This window comes from Oculina patagonica, chromosome 11, assembly GCF_052425735.1.
Source record: "Oculina patagonica isolate OP01 chromosome 11, crgOcupat, whole genome shotgun sequence".
NCBI lineage: Eukaryota > Metazoa > Cnidaria > Anthozoa > Scleractinia > Oculinidae > Oculina > Oculina patagonica.
The window spans coordinates 7395784-7418236 of record NC_135768.1 but is presented as its reverse complement, the minus strand read 5'-3'; the positions used below and the strand labels follow the sequence as shown (position 1 = coordinate 7418236).

General features: G+C 38.9%; 2 protein-coding genes across 2 annotated transcripts in view; one reads left to right on the top strand and one right to left on the bottom strand.

Moving 5' to 3' along the window:
* Positions 1-22453, top strand: part of LOC144629573 (spectrin beta chain-like) — a 44559-nt gene that overhangs the window by 12900 nt on the left and 9206 nt on the right. Inside the window, exons 9-40 of the mRNA XM_078487814.1 lie at positions 327-439; positions 547-734; positions 1172-1289; positions 1392-1456; positions 1668-1710; positions 1820-1945; positions 3963-4051; positions 4441-4579; positions 5016-5178; positions 5716-5957; positions 6404-6721; positions 7194-7309; positions 7386-7512; positions 7926-8018; positions 8129-8247; positions 8613-8709; positions 8897-9031; positions 9141-9191; positions 9591-9662; positions 10061-10140; positions 10794-10887; positions 11574-11765; positions 12151-12228; positions 12546-12718; positions 14017-14107; positions 14700-14846; positions 15638-15901; positions 16522-16652; positions 17445-17541; positions 17871-17960; positions 18196-18396; positions 19061-19269. Coding sequence (XP_078343940.1) covers positions 327-439; positions 547-734; positions 1172-1289; positions 1392-1456; positions 1668-1710; positions 1820-1945; positions 3963-4051; positions 4441-4579; positions 5016-5178; positions 5716-5957; positions 6404-6721; positions 7194-7309; positions 7386-7512; positions 7926-8018; positions 8129-8247; positions 8613-8709; positions 8897-9031; positions 9141-9191; positions 9591-9662; positions 10061-10140; positions 10794-10887; positions 11574-11765; positions 12151-12228; positions 12546-12718; positions 14017-14107; positions 14700-14846; positions 15638-15901; positions 16522-16652; positions 17445-17541; positions 17871-17960; positions 18196-18396; positions 19061-19269 — 4261 coding nt within the window. The remainder of the gene's footprint in view (positions 1-326; positions 440-546; positions 735-1171; positions 1290-1391; positions 1457-1667; positions 1711-1819; positions 1946-3962; positions 4052-4440; positions 4580-5015; positions 5179-5715; positions 5958-6403; positions 6722-7193; positions 7310-7385; positions 7513-7925; positions 8019-8128; positions 8248-8612; positions 8710-8896; positions 9032-9140; positions 9192-9590; positions 9663-10060; positions 10141-10793; positions 10888-11573; positions 11766-12150; positions 12229-12545; positions 12719-14016; positions 14108-14699; positions 14847-15637; positions 15902-16521; positions 16653-17444; positions 17542-17870; positions 17961-18195; positions 18397-19060; positions 19270-22453) is intronic.
* LOC144629571 (P2X purinoceptor 7-like) lies at positions 20655-21539 on the bottom strand. Its single transcript, XM_078487811.1, has 2 exons — positions 21496-21539; positions 20655-21377 (listed from the first exon to the last, which is right to left on the bottom strand). Exons 1-2 carry the CDS (start codon positions 21504-21506, stop codon positions 21191-21193), a joined length of 198 nt encoding a protein of 65 aa, XP_078343937.1. The 5' UTR covers positions 21507-21539; the 3' UTR covers positions 20655-21190.

Here is a 22453-nt window from a genome sequence, read left to right as displayed (position 1 = left end):
AGCAGTTTGTGCCGTTTTAAAGCGCCCGAAAGCGTTCTAATTAATAGTGCCTATTTTTATCTCAACACCGCCATTAATCCGTCCGCCATCTTGGAAACAGGATCTGCCAGTCGTCTCTCGCCTTTCTTCCTTCCCATCATCCTTCGCGTCTTGCAATTTTCGCATAAGAGACGACTGGGGACGAGTCAGGGTCCATACCCAAATTTTTTTGTCGCGTAAATGCGCCTTAAAACACTTAAGGCTAAATGAGACAGTGTAATCTTGTTCATGATCCTAAACATACCGGTACATGTAGTGTTGTTCATGACTTCCACTTTGCTTCTTAGATGTGAACGTGGACTTCCCTGACGAGAAGTCAGTCATCACATATGTTGCAGCTTACTATCACTACTTCGCCAAGATGAAGACAGTGGAAGTCAGTGGCAGCAGAATTGGCAAGGTAAATTTCATGCGTTGTGTAGCTTACACACTACCTGTCAGGTAGATGTATAGGTTGCAAGTGCTTCCCCGGTTACAGTAAAATGGCATTTTTATTTTTCTTATCAGGTAATAGAACGTATCAAAGAAAATCACGAGCTGACTGAAGATTACGAGAGGCAAGCAACTGATCTCCTTGAGTGGATTCAAATTACGATTGTAAAGCTATCAGACAGAAATTTTGCCAATACACTTGTTGGGGTGCAGCAACAGATGTTGGAGTTTAATCAGTACAGGACTCAAGAGAAACCTCCCAGGTAAGAAAATCACATCTTACTGGTAGAATGGTAGATATAATAAAACTTGTAATATGGCTAGCTCTGCGAGTAGACAAGATGAACAAAATCCTGGACTGTGATTGGCTACGCAGCCAGGCAAGGTGGAGCTATCTTTCACACTCGGGATCGCTTACTGTGTCCCCTAAGTAAAATAGTGTCCCTTATGGCACACAATCCTTGATTCAGCAAGTGAAGCTTGTTTGGTCAAGGTGGCTAGATATTGGACTCGTTGTCCTCCCCCCCCCCTTCCTTTTGGCATAATTATGGACATTTCATTGCATCTGCCTTCCACATTATTGGCAATGACCATGACCAGTCGTTATTTCCTAATCATGCACTACTGCATTACATGTACCGGTATATGTTAGCAAATGATCAATTGCTTCTCTAATAATTGTTTTTCCTGATATTGACAGGTTTGTTGAAAAAGGCAATCTTGAAGTCCAACTGTTTATTCTGACAAGCAAACTGCGAGCCAATCACCAAAAGATGTACACCCCACCAGAGAGCAAGGCACTGAGTGATATCAACAAGGTAAGCACTAACATACGTAAATGTAGTGTAAAGGCGCTCAGTAGTGTAGTCATGTAGTTAAAAACTTTTCCTTGGTTAATGTTGAATTTGTTTGCAACTTAGGCTTGGGACTCGCTAGAAAGAGCTGAACATGAAAGAGAACTTGCATTGAGAGAGGAGCTGATGAGGTACAATAGGCATTGTTGTTTTGTTTTAACGATTCTTTTAGTCAGTCAATCCTGTGTGCATTTTATTCACTAAGTTATGTTTTTTGCCCATTGATCGTTTCTTCCCATCATTACAATAACACGCCATCACATTTGCAGTTCTGTATTGGATTTCCTTGTTTATCAATATTACCTGTACATGACATCATTTGTCGTTACCTCTTTAACCTAGGCAAGAAAGACTTGAGATGCTTGCTGCCAAATTTGACCGCAAGGTAAGTTTTCATTTTTTAGCTAAATTCTCATGCAACCCTAATTTTTTCTCAACAGTCCAAAAGCTGTACGCAATGATTGACTCATTGATTATGATGTTGAATCTTGCAGGCTGCCATGCGAGAGACTTGGCTGAATGAGAACCAGCGCTTGGTGTCGCAAGACAACTTTGGAAATGACATTGCTGCTGTGGAAGCTGCAACCAAGAAACATGAAGCCATTGAAACTGACATCATGGTATGCTAGTTGATATTTTTATTGTCGACCCAATGTGCATGTATTTAAAAGTAGAAAAGAAGGTCATACCAGAAGATCATTCCAGAGGGCATAACTTACTGAACGAGGGATATAATTTCGACTCAGAAAATACTGTCCTTTTTCCATTTCATATGGTAAATCCTGTCACACTTTCAGATTTAATTGAATAAGGTTTAGCATTGAAAAAAAAAGGATTTCAAAGAATATTCTAATTCTGGATGTTGTAATTGGGTCACTTTGGATGCATTCTAACACAGAGTGATTAACATATATTTTTGAGTTTTAAGGTGGTAGACTGGAGTTTAACAGGTCCATTTTGGATGGAAATTTCTTAAAATTAAGAGACGTGGCTGAAATAAAAACATAACAGGCCAAGACAACTTAAGTTAAGCTTTAGAAAAATTGATGTTTGAGGTGACAATTTTCACACCTCAGGTGACAAACCCCATTTGAATTGTGGGCTCAAAATTAAGAAATGTTCATTTTGCGGCTTTATTTTTAAAAGCTGGTCAAAATAAAATGTAGGAATCTATTCCCATAAAGAAAAGGAAAAATCCTGCAGGAGCCCGGAGTGGAAAGCCGCTTCTTTCCTCAGAAATCGAGTTTTAAAGTCAAAACCACGTGCTGATTATTTACGCGGCACTCACATCTCGAAGAAAACTTCTTTCGCTCCGGGCTCCCGTAAAAAGTTTCTTTTACACCAAAATAACAAACCACGCGAATTTCATCCAGATACGATAAATCTACAACTTTATTCTTAAAATACCTTTCAGTGCGGTCTGTGTAGGTCCTTAAATTGTGGTAGTTTCTCGCCGATATCTCATCACAAGATCGTGTTTATCGGGCGCCATTTTGAAATCTTCTTAGAAAACCGCTGTACGAAGTGTTTGTGGCAACACAAACCGATTATAGCGCGAAGAATGCCGAAAATCTACGATCTTGTCCGTCCTTTGACGAAGTTCAATATGGCGGCGTAAACAATTACGTAATGCATAGCAACGATGTGAACTTGAGACCTCGGCTAAAGGGCACAGCAGATAATAGGCGTACTGAGTTACTGCGCAAGTCTCCCGTGAAGAATCTCGTGCTGGGCTGTAAATTCTTGTGGTGTTGTGTAAATGTTATGTCACAAGTCCCAGAAATGAAAAAAGCCACGAATTAACCATTAAATGGAGCCAAAATACCAAGGAACCACACAAAGGACATAAGTTAAGTTTATTTCTACCATCAACTTTTAATTCAAGACGTGTAAATTGCTCTGAACGACTGATTTCGGCTTATAGTTGATATTTCACAAGGATCGATAGTGTAACACAATGCCGCTTTCTAAATCACGTTCGTCCGATATAATGATCGTCATTTAGCTTCTTTTGTAGAATATTTTGCAGACTCTTTCACAGGAAAGGTACAGCGGACCTGAACTTGCGTCTTCCAAAACGTAGCAAAGCTTTTCAACGGCAAAAGAACACTCAAATCAACATTTGGTGCGTGTCACTCGCGTGTCACACAATAAATTCAATATGGCGGCACAAAGTGCCGGCCTAGCGACCGACTTTAGGCTTTAATTATTCCCCACATAGCCAGAATGGAGCGCTTATCTCTTGGGATTGTGAATAAATCTATGTTATCTTTAAAATCCATGAATGTTTTGATATGTTTCATATTTGAGCTAAACTCCAGTCTACCACCTTAAGGACAACATTTTATTTACTAAGAATTCCCAAGTAAAGTTTTGCATAGCTTTTGGCAGATAAGTGGAGATGATTAGCATTCACCAAAACTTAACTTTTTTGTCTAGACTGTTTGCTCTGAGGATCCAGATAAGAAATTGGCATTTGATACTTGTAAATTTCCCACATTTGAACGTTATAATAACTTGCCCAGCTTGGAGCTAACTCTATAATTAATTATATCTCTTTGTTTGGCAGCTAGAACATTTTCATATATGTGGTTGAAACACAGTTTAAACTGATAGGGGCTTGTTATATCTTCTCAGGCATATGAAGAACGCATCAAAGCCATTGTTCAGGTTGCAGATGAACTGGAGAGGGAAAACTTCCACGAAGCCGACAAAATCCAACAGAGGTTTGTGCGACCTTTTTTTTTCAAAATCCCCAATTGGTTTAACAACCTGTTTGAACTAAAAGAAAACTGCATGGCCAAAAAAAAGCCTGTCCTTTCATTTGGGACAAGTAGATTTTCCTGTTCGGCAAGTAACTTTTCATTCTCACTTGCCTGATGCGAAAGTGTGCTAGTCTGCTGACTAGAAATAATTATGATTTTAAGACAAAGAAGTTAGTATAGACAAACACGAATCTACCCTGGGCAGGCAAAATGTGAAAGTTGCCTGTTCTGAATGCAAGCTGTGATGCAATTTTTTTTTCGCATCTGAGCATCTAAGCATTACATAGTAATGTTTTTTTACATAGTTTTGTTTTTTTTTGTTAATAAACTTTCTTTTGTTCCTTCTACAGGAAAGACGTGATATTGCAGCTATGGGAGCAGCTTTTGGAGTTGCTCAAACGCCGTCGTTCTCGACTGGAGAAGTCCATGAAATTACAGCGCTGCTTCCAGGAAATGATCAACACCATTGATTGGATGGACGAGATTAAGGTATTTAAAGTGACTGAGTCTGTGGACAACAACAGTCTTTTACATGGCTAGAGTTTACCCTTAAAGGAGCAACGTCATGAGCGCGCATCTCGAATTGGAATCTCAAAATAGTCAGAATTTATGTAAATTCATTGTTTATCTCAGTATTCCCCAGTCTTCACCATCCATTTCTGTTTTGTTTACTTTAGAACTTTTTGAGTGGTTTTCTTCCTTAGTCAACTAATCTTTTGAGGTTTCCTCCAATTTAAAGAAAAATTAATTCTTTTATCGAAAAACGTGACTTCTTTATATGATCCCCAACAAAAACAATATTCAAATTCAATATAGAAACATGTTGAACCCATGTTGATGGTTATTCACATTTGTGTGTATAATGCTTGATGCTTTTCAAAAGTCTGTTTCTCTTAGTCATTATGTTATTTCTTTGAAATCACAGATGGGCCTTTTGTCTGAAGACTATGGTAAACATTTGCTTGGTGTGGAAGATCTGTTGCAGAAACACAGTCTGGTGGAAGCAGATATTGCAGCACAAGCAGACCGTGTCAAGTCTGTTAATGAGCAGGCCGAAGTATTCTTACATCTGGATAATGAAGAGGATGGTATGTTTATGTATCTGTTTGTATGATTGTTCAGTCTTACAAATGTGCAAGGTGAGGCAGTGAGGCATGCAAGGCATGCAAGGCAGAAAACCCTACTCCAAATAAAATGGCTAACCATTTTTGCTCCAAATAAATAGGCTAACGGCAAGCTACGTAACCTAGTTGTTGGCTAACTGGAGTGCTATTTTAGGCTAACTGGAGTGCCATTTAGGCTAACCTAAGTGCTAGTTAGGCTAATCGGAATGAATCGCACGTCTTGCTGTCTCCCACTTTGTGACGACCCGATTATTCAAGGTGCAAAGAAATTGAATTTTCCATTTTGCCCTTTGGGCAAGCTGTAGCCAGGATGTACAAAAAGTCATATTTACTAGCCCCCCAAAAATTCTCATAAGCACAATACAAGTTTATAATGCTTCTTTTGCCTGTCGGGCAAATGAAGGATTAAGTCCACTAGCCTGACCGACTAATGGTTAATTTTAGCATATTAGTCAGCTGGTAAGTCAAGAAGCTAACAATAATTTTTTTACTTCAATACAGGTTTCAAACCAGATGAAAACCAGATCAGAGATCATCAAGCTGAACTGGAAGGAGCCTACAATGAACTCTTGATGCTGGCTGCAACAAGGCGTGGCAGGTTAGACGAGTCACACAAGTTGCAGACCTTCTACCGCGATGCCGAGGAGGAAGAGATGTGGGTGTCAGAAAAGGCTTATTCACTGCAGTCTACAGACTATGGGCATGATCTCAATAGTGCCATGGTTCTGTTGAACAAGCATGAGGTTTGTAATACAAAAATAAATTCTCTTTACTATGATCTAACATTCCTTTCATATTTGTTCTGAGAATTTGGTGCAGAAGTTGAGCCTTCACTAACAGACACCTACTGTAGGTCGACATCTTGTATAAGCAGACACTTAGTCATGGTCCCAGTCACATACAAACACTACATTTTTAACATCCAGGAGTTTTAATAAAACTTAAAGTAGGTGGCTGGTTTGAGTGGAGGAACCAACTGTTTGAAAGGATATTTCGTTAATTGGTTTAATTTCGGAGAAAAAGCAGCTGTTTTTTCTGAGCGAGGTAGAGGGAAGTGCCTTTTCATCAGCCATTGGAAACACTGACATCCCTAGACGCACATCTATTCTAAAAGGACACTTAGAATGGGAGGTTCGACTTTATATAATATTTTTGTCTTTAGTTAACACCTTTTTTTATTAACTTTCAGGCTGTTGAACGCGAGATGGCCAAACGAGACACCCACACAAAAGCTGTGATGAAAAGTGGCCAGGATCTTGTCGACTCTGGGCATTACTCCTCAGACACGATTCAGTCACGCATGGTCAGCATTCAGAACAAATGGAGGAACCTGCATGATGTCGCTGGATATCGCAAGAAGAAGATCAAGGAGAACCTCTTACTGCAGCAGTTTATTGCCGACTACAATGACATCATGTCATGGTTGGATATGATGGAGAGGATAGTTGCCAATGACGACCTTGGTTATGATGAGGCTAGCACTGAAGCGTTGTTGAAAAAACACAAGGTGTGTACCTTTGATTGCATGACCTTCAACTTGTATCAGATATAATCTGAAATTAATTCATCATTGAACATTTAAGAGATGTAGCTAAGAGCCAGCCACTGGCTTATTTCACTTGCTGAAAGAAAAAGCCTTTATCACCCACTGAAATTTCACTAGAAAACAAAGACTTTGGGTAATTTTGAAGGTAAACAGGCCAGAAAAGCCAGCTGAGCTTCTAACGAGCCTGCTTAGTTTTTTTCTTACCTACATCCCTGACATTTTCTACCAGTGCAATGAAACCATATTAATCCAGTCACCAATGGGCCACAAAAATCTGGCAAAATTAAAGAGGTTCTTTAGATAAGAAAATGACGGACTTAGGTTTTGTTTGAGCCAAAATAAAGTGGCCATAATGATGAATTGGCTATGTTAACACGGTAGCCACTTGGCAGGATTCTACTGTACTAATCTCTCTTCATTATCACTTTTACAGATCATTGAGGAAGACATTGAAAATTACGCTTCAGTGATCAAAGGTCTTCACGACCAAGTTGATGAACTTGGTGATGAGGACAAGACATCTCCTGAGGTGGTTGACAGATGCAGAAAGTAAGTCTGTGTACCAGTGCACAATTAATCTAAATCCAATTACTGCCTGTACTAAATTCCTTGTTTTCTTCTGCAGTGTGGACACACGCTACAATAACTTGCAGTTACAAGCCGCCAATCGCCGACACAAGCTTCTGGATGCCCTTTCTCTCCATCGCCTCAACAGGGATGCTTACATTGTGGATAGCTGGATTAATGAGAAGGTTGGTTGCTAATTCTGAATACAAGTCGAGGTAATATCTTGGCTCTTGGGAATTGAAAGATCAAACAATTTTTGTCAGAGAAATTGTAGGAGAACATACAATATACTTATAAGGAAACTTTGTTCATGTAAAGTGTACTCACAGTGCTTTGACTATGAAAGGCTTTGAGTCCTTAAATGAATTTTTAAAACCAGATCATCAGCACTTTTCCTTCAACTGGTTTGCTGTCAGTGCTTTGCAAAAAATGTACTTCAACCTTATAGAAAACCAAACCTTTAGGGCATGATGTCTGCTATTTGCTTAGAGTGAATCACTTTTCTGTGTTGAGATAACTATCACTCTATATCTGTCGTCTAATGTCCAAAGCATGCTTAATAACTTGTGTATTTTTTCTTTTTTGTGTGTGTTTGCAGGAGGATAGACTTGAAGCAGCCCTGACAGTTGACAAGAGCATGGATCTTGAAGAATGCCAGATCATTGAACACAGATTCGAAGGATTCCAGCAGGTTTGTAGACATTCATATTACGAGAACAAGATTTCCAAGAAGTTAATCATTATTAGCAAGTAAAATTGCTTCAACCAGTTGTTTAACAAAGATTTGTCTATTTCTTGCAGGAGCTGAATGCTAACGAGAAGCGTGTAGGAGTCGTGAACGATCTTGGAGGCCAACTCATTGAGAAAGGACACATCAACTCTGATGAAATCAAAGACACAATTGATGGTCTCAACACAAAGTAAGAACTGTTTGTTGGGTTGTATGTGAAATGGAACAGTTTTTTACCTTGCTCACCACGAGTCTCCCATAGCTCAGTGGTTAGAGCGTCTAACCGGTATCTGGAAGGTCATCGGTTTGACTCCCATTGAGAGGCTCAGAATCTTTTTATTTTCTGAGTAATCGTCTTGAGAATGCTTCTTTATTTATTTTTACTTTGTCCAAGTCACCATTTCACTAATCATTGTTTTGACCTGTTACACACATAATTTTATCCAGTTGTTAGAGTCAAGTCCTGTTGATTGAAAATGTATTGAGTTCATACAGATGTAGGAATGAGAAATTATAATTTTTGTTGATCAAGAATTTTTAACTGTTTTTTACCAGGTGGGCAAATCTTCGAAATGCTGCTGACATCAAGAAGGCCAAACTAGACAAAGCACTCAGACTTCAGCAATTCCATGCTGATATTACCGAGACCAAGGTGTGTAGCTACATTATTAAGTGGCTGTGCCAATTTCATCAAAGAGTTAAAAATTAGTGTATGTTAATAGGAAACGTTTGTCCCTGATTCTACTCAAATGACGTAACATTTTTTCCCTCTGGTTCTTTATAAGTTTTGTGAAGTTTCCTGTGTAATCATGTAATCACAATTTTTCTTTCATGTCTAGCTGTGGATTACAGAGAAATCAAGTCTTCTGCTCAGCGTCGAGGAGGTCACCAACATGAAGGACCTTGCTACAGTCATGATCTTGCAGCGACGTCTCAACAGCATCCAGAGAGACTTGGGACCCTTGGAAGACAAGGTAAAAACCCTCTTATGTCATCACACAAGTTCTCATTGCTGTTCTTTGTGCATCTCTTGTTAGCTGCAAAGTCCTTTCTTGGTTAAATTTCACGTTTTTGCTTCTGCAGGTCACAAAGTTGGAAAGTGATTCTGATGTGCTCTGCTCTGAATACGAAGGGGTAAGTTGTACAAGATAAGATCGTTGTGCAAGCTAGACAAGATTTTCCACTTCTCCTGTTATTGCCATTTTTAGGTGGAACAAAATGAAAGGTCAGAGAGAACATTTCAATGATTTTATTCCGTGAAGTCATTTCTAATCAATGATTGGAAGTGGGCTGTAGTATCATCAAGCACTAAATAAATGTCCTTTCAAAAAGTGAATAAAAGAATCATTGTTCGACTCTGAGCATCATTTTTTTCCCATAAATTATCCCATCTGTGTTAATCCATATACCATTTGACGTGTATTTAACTTTTAGCTTTTTATTTGTGCACTGTGTATCATTCTATAAAGGGTTCTTTATTTTTGTCTTGTATTAAGTTAAACTTGTTTTGATTGTGTATTGTATTATCTGCAGGAGCCAGAAGAGCCCATCATCAGGGACAAAATGACCGTTGTTAGCAGTGCCTGGGTTGACCTGAAGGACAATGTGAGTTGAATTTATTTATTTTCCAATAATAGGCAGCAAAATTAGGAGAGCCGATTAGTGATATACTTGAGTGTGATTAATATTAACACTGAAATACAGTTGATTGACTTAAAGGAGTTAGCAACGTCACGGAACGTTAGCAACGTCACGAAGGAGTTAGCAACTTTACCGATTTGTAAAAATCGGTGAAGTTTTTCAAAATTGTCGTTCAAAATTTGTCTTTAAGTTTATCAGTCGGAACCATTCTTGCATGGTTTATTACACCTTTTATGACTCCTTTGTTGTTTTTCAATTATGTTTGAAAACTGTTATTTTGAGGTTTCCTTCAATACCATGACATTGCTCCTTAAATTTAGTGTCGTACTCTGGCTGACCAGCTATATATTATTTCACAACAGGTGAAACAGCGTGATGAGGCTCTGTCTGAATCTGGAGAACTACAGCGCTTTGTTATTGATCTTGATAACTTCCAGATATGGTAAGTACAGTTACTGCGTGCATTTACACGCCTTGGAAAACCAAGCACAGATAAACATCTCCTTACGAACACTTTCATGTACAAACACCTCTATAATACGAATGATTCACTAGGTACAAGGGAGACTAGAGGTCATAAGGTATCTTCGTTTATAATACAGACACCTCCGTATAACGGACACTCCAGTCTGCCCCTTTGGTTTCTGCATTAAGTTGTTTTACTGTACAGTGAATTGTCAATTCTGATTTTCTGAACCTCCAAGAAAATGAAAATTGGTTGGAGAAATCGAAGTTCAAAAGAATTGGGCGTAAAATTACAGTATTTGAACGGGGGATGGGAAACCACTTGGTTCAAGTGATCTGGAGGTTTGAGAAAATGAAGGACAGGTTCATGAAATTTGGGATAAAATTTCAGTGTTCAACTAAGTGAGAAAAATTTAACGGAAGCGACTTTTGGATTGCGTTTTCGGGAGTTTCAAGAAATCAGGTTTTCGAGAAATCAGAAGTCTACTGTGCTTGAATTTGTAAAAAAAAATCAAAATCTTCAAAATACCTCGAAAAGTTCATTAGCACTTTGAAGGCCTTGAATTTTTTGGATTTTAGAACAGTCAGCAAGGATATCTTTTGTTTGATTGTGAATTTATATATTGTCAGGTTGAACAACACTCAGAATGAAGTTGCCTCCGAAGAGATGCCAGTTTCACTGATTGATGCAGAGAAAATGTTGAAAGAACTTGAAGACCTCAAGGTACGTAAGATGTGTTAGCTTTAGACAAGACCAATAAACTGAACTGTCAGAAAGGTGCCTTCTTTTTATCTAGTCACACTATAAATATTGCACCGACAAGTTTGTTTTCATAAAGAAACTGTCTTGATGTATTTGAAATATTTTTTGCATCGTCTAAAAATGACCTTTGAAATGAAGGAAAGGGTTTCTGAACCAATTTTTAAATTAACAAATACATATAGACGGCAAACTCGAGGTTTCTATCGGCTAATATTTGACGAGGGGCAAAGCCGATAGAAACCGTGAGTGAACTCGTCGTCTACTTGTTTAAGCATGACCCAGAGTCTGATCTATTCGACAAAACGTTCAGTGAAAGTGGTTTATGTGTATTTTTTGGTTGTGTTTCGGCAGTGCACGCTCTCCCGAGGCAGTCTATTTAACAATTAGACGGCGTATGCGTAGCTACTCAGATTGTGTGATGAACTACTGTAGGTGAAGTTTGTCAACACTACACAAATGTCGCAACACTTTTGATCAAAGCTATAAACATTAGAATTTATTTGCGGGGTTTGACTACCTCGCGTAATATAACTCTTTTTTTGTAAAATCTCCCTTACAGAACAGTAAACAACCGCAAGGAGCTTACGTGCAGGGTTAAATAATTAATCTGTGCATCTGTCTAACGTTTTACTTCTTTGTAATCCTAGGATGAGATTGATAGCCGAGAGCCAGACTTCAAGCAGCTGATGGAAAGCGGACCCAAGTGGATCCAGGACGAGTCTGATCTACAGCAGCAGTCGCTGAAAGAACAGCTTGATAACTTGGAAACTGGCTGGAATGATGTGCACATCCTGTGGGAGAACAGAAAGAAAATGCTCATTCAGGCTTTGAATCACCAGGTACAGTTTAACAGACAGACGGACTGACCGACGGACGGACGGACACTGGAAACAAATAAACAAACACGTCGAAGAACTAATCAGTACTTTTCGAAATATTGTTCTTGAGGAGACTTTTGTTTTCCTAGTAAAAGTTTTAAGTTTGTTTTCATTTGACGTTAGAGCGATGATCTTGCAAAGGTCACTGAGGTCTTGAAACGTTAGATTTTTTTGCCTTTGAAATGTTTTTATGGTTAGCAGTCAGAAATGATTATGAATCCTTTCGCTGGTTTTCCAAGAAACATATTGAGAAGTTTGCATTATACTTAAGTGCTTGTACTGTAAGTGATTCAGGGAATTCAGTATAAGCGTACAATATTTAATTGTATCTTGTGCCTTTGTGTAGTTGTTCATCCGAGACTCCAAGCAGTGTGAAGCCATTCTTGGTCAACAGGAGTTGTTCTTGTCCAAGGAAGAAAGTGGAGTAAGTACAACTGAGCTCTGTTCTGTACGTGTAACGGACACACTAAGGACCAGGGACACTGCCTGTATTAACTCAAAAGAAAGCGTGAAAGCTAGGGACCAGAACCACTCACTCTGTATTGAAAGAAAACTGTGTGAGGATCGCAAACAAGCCAGTGAAACTATCGAAGTAGCGAGCGCCCTCTTGTTTGAGGTTTTCTTTAGTAGAGATTTTTCGGTTGCATGTACACAAGAAGACCGTCTTTTCTTGCTTGTTTGGTTGCTATGTTTTCCTTTAAGATTGATTTTCATTTTGTGTTGCTTTCTCTTTTTCAAAAGGCCACTGTAGAAGCCGTGAAGGAACTGATCAAGAAGCATGAAGAATTCGAGAAGCGAATGAACGCCAATGATGACAAGATCAATCAAATGATGCAATTTGCTGATCGCCTGAATGAAGAAAATCACTATGCCTCGGACAAGATCACCGAGAAAGCTCGCAGCATTGATGAAAGGCAAGTAACCAAGATTCTTTCCGTCTTTACGTCCGTCTGTAAATGAAATCTCTAAAGCCTGAGCTATGTCACGATTTTCGAAGTCATTCACGGAAATTTTATAATTATAGTTTCCTAAGATAGAAAAACCACATAGAGCGGTTTTCACTTGAGTGTCGAAAGTAAATTGCCTTTGCTTTGGTTTTGCATTACTACGCTCAGTGATTGACTTAAAAATCTCGCGCCACTTTCTCAGCCAATCAGAACTAAAACCAAAACCAATCGTGACTCGCTCGCGCACGTTTTCCCGCGCTTCGTGCCGGCTACATGTATTTGCTTCGAGTTTTGATTGGTTCACTGGATTGTCTGTGGCCTTTGTGATTGGCCGGAGTAATTAACAAACAAGGATAGCTTCGACTGAAGAAGATTTAAGGGACTGTGTATTTGTTATTCGGTGAACGGTGAACGTGCCTTCTCTTTCTCTGCACCCCTATACTATGGAACAGCCTACCAGACTCTCTCAAAAATGCACCATCTCTTTCGACTTTTAAATCTGCACTAAAAACAATTTTGTTTAGGAAATTTTATTGTTGATCTATTTTTATTGGGCTAACCTAGTTTTATGTAACCTTAATTTTTTCCTTTGATTAGTTGTTTCACTTATTTTATTTTTTAGTGTCTTAGAAAATTATAACATTATATTAGTTTTAGCTAATTTTTTAATATAGAAATGTAAGCGCATTGAGTTTTTTAAATGCGCCCAAAAAAACTTATTATTATTATTATTATTATTATTATTATTATTATTATTATTATTATTATTCGCCAAATACTCGCTATGAAACTTGACGTTAGTGAAGAAATTACTTTTGTGGATCTTAATGACGAAACCATAGCTTCATTACAAACAAATTAGAAAGATCTACTTGAAAACTATTCAGCCTAACACTTTCAATATCGCAATCCGTTTTAATCTTACCTTCTTACCTTCTTTTGTATTTGCTGTGGTATTAAAATGTTCCTTTTCAATTTTAAGTAGCAATTTTTTTACTCATTTTGTTAGCTTTTTTCCCATGTGTAAATTCGGCGAAAATCCGTGATATATTTCCTTTATGACGGATTACGTACGACGAACTTGAAGAAAACTGGTGCGCAATTCATGACATAGCTCTTTAATCTCTTTCGCAGCTGTTCTTTCGTCACGTGACGTTCCTCTTTGCGTGACGATCTAAATAGCACTATACAATTGATAAGGGAAGCCCCATAGCAATAACAAAGAGGGTCCTAACGTCCTAACATGGAGGTTTTTGTTATCACAGGAGAAATGCCAACCATGACAAGATGGCAGCTGCACTCAAGAGACTGAGAGATGCTTTGGAGTTACAACAATTTATCCAAGATGCAGAGGATGTAAGTACTTTTGATTCACCCTATAACGTACATTTTCTACACAGAAATGAAGTTTGTAGTTTGTTGGCACAGTAGACTGTTCACGGAACTCTATATTCTTGTATTTTTATTCGATCTCTCACTGTTTCTCTTGTGCCATTTTGCGTTGAAAAATGTAAATTTATGAAATTAAAAAAGGTGGTTGTTCAACGTGGTAAATTACAAAGGGAGACACAAGCGTTGCACTTAGGAATTTCTTTGCAAGAAAAATGGCCTTAGGGACGCACCATTATTTGTTTGGAGGGGAGTATGAAATGGGGTATGAAAAGTATTGAAAAATAAATTGTTTGCAGGGCATAAAAAACAAAACAAAATAAATTGCTTGCAAACACGATCTGTAGAAACATTGCTGTGCATTTCGGAAAAAAAAAACACGTTTGTAGAGGTACATAAATTAAAGGAAAAAAGTTTGCAGTGGAAAATTTTTCATCTCCCCCCCCCCCCCCCCCTTCCAGGAAAGTAATGGTCCGTCCCTTATGTAACGGTCTTTACTTAAAATTTCATTGGAATTTGATGGCAATGTTTGAAAAGTTTTTTTTTTCTTCTGTCTTAGATGTACGACTGGCTCAACGAACGGCTACTGATCGCATCAGAGGAGTCCTACAAAGACCTGAGCAACATCCACGGTAAAGTCAATAAACACAGAACATTTGAAGCTGAAATCCAGGCCAACAAAGAACGACTTGACAACATCTGCGAGGTTAGTTGAGCAAAACGGACGCTTTAATTTGTCATCTGTGAAACTTTCCATGCTAAAACAAAAATTACCACCAACAAAAAAATCTTTGAACTCAATGGGTTCGTTATACTTTGAGCACTTATAATCCACTCCATGCCTCAGGTACTTATAAGTGATCCTCTTAGCGGTAAAGATTTAACATGAGTTCCAATGTATTAGCAGGGATATTAAAGGAGCTATTTCGCAGATTTTTGGTCCAAACTGTTCTGAAATTAGTGATAGGCAACTTTACCCATAAAAAACATTATCTTTCAACATCTTAAGGAAGATATAACCTTAATTTGGGGATAGAAATCAAACTTCGGCTATAAATTTCGACTTTTTTTTGAAGACGCACGGAAACACCTTGAAAACGCTAGCCTCACGTTTTCAAGTTGCAATCCATTTCCATCCTGGCCATCCGCAGCCCAACACGCTTGTTAACAGTTTTAGTGCTCAAATATAGCAATTTTTAATAAAAATGGACCATTATTTGTAGGTTTCCTACGACACAAATATAAATTTTGGCTGTTCCAAAATCTGTTAAAATCCGTGACATAGTCCCTTTAAGGCAATGCGGCAATCCCTGCACTTTCGCGACCAAATTAAATTATTAGTCAACGGCACTGATTTTAACTGCTTGGCTCATAACCAGATGAGATTTTGACAACTTTTTTGTACCGTCTAACATGATTATTCGATTTGAAATGTTCCCATCCTAAGTATCAGACATTTTCCAACTCCTAAATATTTCGATCTACTTGCACTTGCAGGCTGGAAACAATATTGCCGATGAGAAACCCGACAACAGGCCAGAAATTGACGAACGTCTAGAAAAACTGAACGTAAAGTGGCAAGAACTAGCAGATGCGTCCAAGCAAAAGGGAACCAAGCTAGGAGATGCTCAAAAACAAGAAGAATTCAACACTGGGGTGAAAAACATCCAGCAATGGTTTGCGGAGGTTGAACAAACTGTTGTTACTCACGAAAAGGCAACAGATTTGACAACGGCTACAAGGATCTACCAGAAACATAAGGTATTGTTGGAGAAAAAAAGAATAATAATAAAAACAATTCTTTGTTAAAAACTAGCCATAGTATATTGCAATTCCTGAGTTTGATTGGTTTACAGGCCATGGTATATGAGCTCGTATACCATGCACCTCAAATATGGTAAGTGTATGCGTCAGCGAGAACAGCCGGGAGCTCAAATATTGCAATTCTCTGGGTGTTTTTAACAAAACATTTGTTCCACTCGCGCTTGTTGGATATGAGATAGTTATAGCCAACTCATATCGAATGCGTACTCATAACGTCTCATGGAATAACTGTTTATTATTCTTTTGGCCAATTCGGAATGAAATCAATGTGTTGGTTTGGGTTTTGGGGGACACTCAATTGAAGACGTTCGTTTTCACAAAAAACGCAATTTGAACATCTGTTTTGTGTACAGTTGAACCTCGAAGATTAACAATTTGAATACTTACAGAGTAAAATTTAAGATTTCCTTTGGAAGAAAAGAAGGTACACAATCAATCAATTCCTAATTTCACTACAAGCTGACTTGTCGTGAAAATAGCAAACGACCCAAGTCTTACTGCACGTTCGAGTGGCAAGATGCAACGCTAACCGCAAGTTTTCGTTGTTTTATTTTCAGATGATGGAGAAAGAAATCTTGGCCAGGCGACAGCGTATGCAGGAACTGAACAGCCAAGCTCAAGATCTGGTTGACGCTGGTCATTTTGATCCTAATGCTGTTGAAGAAACTCGCATTGTAATGGAGGAAAGGTTTGTGAGAATGTTTGTCTTCTGTATCAGTGTGGAACAAACGCCGCGCCATCACGTCACGAAAGGAAAAATTCCAAACTGATGACGTAGCTCTCCAGAGATCTTTGCACTACGTTGATTGGCTGATATTTGCGCGCGAAAATTTGAACAAAGCAACAACCAATCAGAGATAATGCGTGACCTCTGTGGAGCGACGTAATCAGTGTGGAACCTTTTGGGTCGTTTCTGAGACAATTGAGCGCTTGATTTACTCAAGCTGGAAGAACTGTTCTTTTAGGCCAACATTCAGTTGTAGAAGTAGCGAAGGGCGCGTAGATCTGTTGTTTGATTTAGTGAATACAGTGGAAATTCCGCTAACGGATACCTCCCGTAGGCAGACATCTAAGCTGACAGTGAGTTCTGGTCGCAGTCACATACAAACACTGCATTTTAACGTCCGTTAAGCAGACACATCTCCTAACTGGACATTTAGTCATAGTCCCAGCCACATACAAACACTACATTGTTAACCTCTCATAAGCAGAAACCTCTCATAAGTGGACACGGCCACATACAATCACTACATTTTTAACATCCTATAAACGGACATCTCCCCCAAGCGAGCATTTTTTTTCTGTTCGCAAGGGTGGCCATGTACGGGTGACTCAACTGTACTTGAAACATGTTAAGTCGTACGTACGTTTTAATCTAAATGTAACATAAGAACGCCAAACGCCATGGAATTCATGATGTGTCTTGTTCATATTGAACAAAGAATTTTGCCACTAATGGCAACTCTTCCTTTTTTTGCAGGGTTGATGCGATGGCCGCCCCATTGTCCGAGAAGGGCGTGGAACTAGAGCGCACTCTTGGCTTCTTCCAGTTCAACAGAGATTGTGACGATGAAGAGGTGAGGAACTTTCAGACGTTTCTTACATGAAATACAAACCTGGGAACACTAATACATTCACAAGTAATCGAGTCACACAAAAATTTACAAAATGATGTATTTTAACCAGTTGAATTGGACGCTGAGTTAAGCCCTTCTTCTAAAATAAGTACAACCATTAAGAAACATTACACGAATCTATGCAATGCACGCTTTTGAGGTTGAATTTTTAGCTCAAATTGCAGATGTCTCTTTAAGGGGCTAAGAAAGCAAGGCACACTGTTTTCTTGGACAAGTGTGGTCGCATTTCCATTTGATGCTTAACTGTTGTGATTTTCGTTTCTTTCAAGGCCTGGATAAAAGAAAAGGAACCTCTTCTTCAATCTACGAACTATGGAAACAACCTCTTTGAAGTGCAGAAACTACAGAAGAAACTTCAGGTAATATAGCTGTGCTAGTCTTGTATAAAAGAAAATTTAAGGCTGATTCTCTGTTATTAGTTTGATTACAGTTTGGCGTCAGTAATTACAAAGCCATTGAAGTGGTAGATTTTTGACGTTAATTAAATGCAGGCTACGATAATGCAAAGGCGAACAATTAACGATAACGTCGATGACTAGCCCGCAATCCCTTGTAAACTGACTTAACATCAGATAATTTCTCTTGCCTTAACAGACCCTGTGTGCCGAAATTGAGATCCACGAAGCTCACAAAGACTCCATCTGCAAACGCGGACAAGAACTCGTGGACACTGAGCACCCTGAAGCTGAACAAGTGGCCGCTAGGACCCAGGACCTGCAGGAGAAATACGATAACCTCAAGAAACTCGCAGACGATTACAAAGCACAACTGGACTTGTCACTCCAGGCTAAACAGGTTAGACTGGTTTTGAAATCACGTGTACTATGAAATTTAGATTTGGTAGAAACGTTTTCATTGAACAGTGGAATCCGGATTTCTCGAAAGTCCAACGGTAACGAAAATTGGTTCGCCGAGAAATCGGAAATCCGAAATTCGAGGGTTAAAACTGTGGTGTTTGACTTTATTAAGTAAATCCAAGTTCGAGTTTTCAGGAGTACTTATCGAGGTTTGGAGAAATGGGGATTTCACTGTTAATACAAGCAGTCCTGACCACATCACTTATTTTGTCGTTTGGTTGTTGCGGTTGTTTCGGCATGTCCAGCAACTCTAAAACCTTTTAAAGAAGGCACAAAATACCATATAAATATAAGCTCAGTCCACTTTGAGACGCAAACATGATTCTCTGCAAAAATACGCTTTTCCCAAAATAAAAACCAAAAAAGCCCATTTAAAGGGGTAAGTCCATGGTTTATTTTCGAGTAGGACGAAAAACCGAAATAGGAGGCGGCAAATGAATAAATTTTAGGAACCGTTAAGAGTTTTAGACGCCTGTCGGATAATTTTTGGAAAACTGTTCGCAAATTTCTGTATGAATACCTGATGGACTCCCATATTCTCTATTACTTACATACAAGATAGATAGCAATCACAAAGGAGATTTAATGTGTTTTTCTTTCAGTACTACTACGATGCATCAGAGGCTGAATCGTGGATGAGTGAACAAGAGCTGAACATGATGGGTGACGAGAGAGGAAAGGACGAGGCGAGCGCAAGTGCTATGCTCAAAAAACACGAGACACTTGAAGCAGCCATTGCTGATTACTCCGAGACCGTCAATGAACTGGGCGACACGGCTAAAGCACTTGTAGATAGTGAACACCCAGAAAGGTACAGCTATTCTTACCCCTCCCGGGAAGAATTTAACTCTTGACTCCCCCCTCCCCCGTAACATTTTTTTTGTCACAAGATTTTAAGTAATTTTTCCTGATGAACAAAATTACTCTCAATTTGAAGGAAGCCTCAAAACAAAGTTTTGTAAGGTAGAAAAGCTTCAAAGAAGTAATAATTATAGGGAAATAAACAAGAATGGTTGCGATTGAGCAAGGTTAAGGTGGATAACGAACAACAAACTTAAAGGAGAAGTTCACTCTAAAATTGCCTTTATCTTTTTTTACGCCAACAAAAAGTTCATACAAAGAAATGTTACTCACCAAAATTTCAGCTTCTAGCGAGCGCTAAAACCCTACGAAATCCTCCTCTAAAGTAGCCTAAAACTCGATGACTGAACGCCGCCATCTTTGAAGCTGGTAATGTATGCGTGACGTCAAAGAGCTCAACCTAAATTTTGCGGGAAAATTTAAATATTTGAGCTCCTTGTTTCTTTGTCAAAATGCCTGTTTGTGCGGCTCCCTTTTGCACAAACAGAGCTCCAAGGGACACGAAAAGAGGCATTTCTTTTCACCGTCTGCCGTTATCGAAGAGAAAAATTGCCCAAGAATGGCTGAGAAGAATGGGCAGGAACGAAAAATTCCTGCCAAAGCAGGCACAGCTATTTGTATGTTCGGACCATTTTACCGATGATTGCTTTGAAGTGGAACACCGATTCGATCTCCTGGGTGGTAATATCCGCAAAAGAAAAAAGAAACCAGAAGCAATTCCCACAATATTTAAGAAATCTCCGGCAGTTAAAGTTCCTTTTAAACGGCACGCCAGCGAAAGGAGGCGAATGGCTAGGGATAGAAGAGAGGTTAGTCATTTAATTCTTGATAACATTAATTAACAACCACAACAACAACCATTTTATTTTCCAGAAATTATGCAAATAACTACAGCATAAACAAACTTAGATTGGCCAAAAAAAGCTAGTCCGAATTAACTAAACGGGCTGAAAAAATAAAAAAAAATTGTAAATGCTATGACTTGTGCGCGGCGACCTCTGATGGCAATCAATTGCTTTGTCAGGAGAAATGGAAGTCAGTCGTTTACCATGTTGCCGGGATACATGAATGGCCTAATTTTCAGTTGTTTTCTGAGTGCGAGCATGATGAGCTAACTACTGAGCAGAGAAGAAACAAGATATGGCTCCCGATTGGATCTCCGGCACACAACGCTTTGAAAGAAGTGGCATGGAAACCTAAACTCCTAAAGGATGTCTGTCTCCTGGCCGATTTTGTTCAAACGGGATGCCTAGAAGTATACCATGGCTCCATGGCAAAGAAATACGTAAACAAGTCACAGCATTATTCTTATAACGGCATGGTTAGCAGAACGCAGCTTGCTGTCATTGATCACAACTGTAATGTGGGAAGAGGGGTGGCGACAACGGCCTCTGGAGAAGAGCGCTACAAGTGTGTATACCCAAAACTACAGAAGCAGTGGGTCGCGAAACCAATATATGAAGAGAAGACATATCAGTTTGTTCACGATCTAATGGATGACGCAATTTTACTGAAGAAGGAAGAGATCGAAGTTCCCCTCCTAGAAAGGCCACACCTTCCACAAAATATTGCACCGACTCCCCGTGGTAACAAAGAAGACATCATTGCAAAACATATTTCGAGATTTCACTGATTTCACTGTTGCACAGTAACAAGTGACGATGTGCTGCCACAGTAAAACAGTAAACAGTACCAAATATGAAAAAGTACTTGTATTCTAACAGGCCATACTTGACAGTAAGAAATGTTTAGTTGGAGAAAACAGGCAAAACTGGATACATGTTTACCTTTGTTTATTTGTCATTATTTGTTATTTGTTATTATTTTTTCACAATAAAGCCACACAAAGAAATACTTAGCCATAAAACAAGTTAAAAAAATGCTAAGTCGAATTCAGTGACTGTTGGATCTTTAAAGCCCGTGTAGTTGCCAGTAGCTTCGGGAAATTCTCTTCGTATGGCAGATACCACGCAAGATGGAATGACTCTTCTTTGTTTCCTTCCCAGTCTTTGATAGATCCACCACACATACTGTCTGTACGCTGCATAGCGATAGTTTCTGCAATACACACCATAACATAGAATGGCATGTATTATTATCTGTTTTATTTTTGGTGGCTTGTGTATTCTTGGTGATAGTTAAAATCAAATCTTATTTATAAGTATACATTTCTTACCGGTTCTGCATGGGTGAAGGTACCGGAGTGCTGTTTAAATAATGGAACCCTACAATTGCAGTGCTTAAAACAGCTCTTGTTAGGCAAACAACGGTAAACTCTTCGTGTTCTGTAACACAACACATCCCTGTATGTGCAAGTGACGTGACAAAAAAACATTATATTAGTGACGAATCAATCCTTGCTTTAAGGGCACGTTCGACAGAATTTATAGCTTAATAAACTGCTTTCAATATTTTGTAACGACACTTGAATTGATAGAAGCTTGCTCGGTATTTATTCCTAATAAAACGTTAAATAAGAAATGACTTCTGGCGAGCTGGGTTAATGAATAACTTATTAAAATCGGGGGCAAATAACATGAGATGTCACATTTTCTTAACAAGGCTTTTAAAACTTGACTTTATCATGTAAAAGTGATGCATGGGTAAGCATGGTAAGCCATGCAAGTGCAAGAAAAGGCCAGACATATTGCAATTTCATAAAATACCTTCCTCGAACTTGTTTTCCGTCTCGGGTACTTCACGACAGCAGATGGACTCTCTTTCAGTTGCTGTAAGTTCACAACGCCAACAGATACACCAGAATAGATTTAATAGTCTTTCCGATTCTTCGTTGTCATCATCAGACGCTTGGCTTTCATCGGGGACGCGTTCTGGCTCAAACCGATAAGGCTCCAGAGCTGCAGCCATTTTGTTTACATGCGAGGTTGAGCTCTTTGACGTCACGCATACATTGCCAGGCTGCTAAGTTATTCCAAGATGGCGGCGGCCGGAACTCGATTTTCGGGCAACTTTAGAGTAGGATTTCATAAGGTTTGAATGCTTTTTAGAGGCTGAAATTTTTGTGAGTAACGTATCTTTGTATAACCTTTTTATTGGCGTAAAGAAGAAAAATGGTCATTCTGGAGTGAACTTCTCCTTTAAAACAATTGGCCAAGTTTTTGGCAAGTTTACGT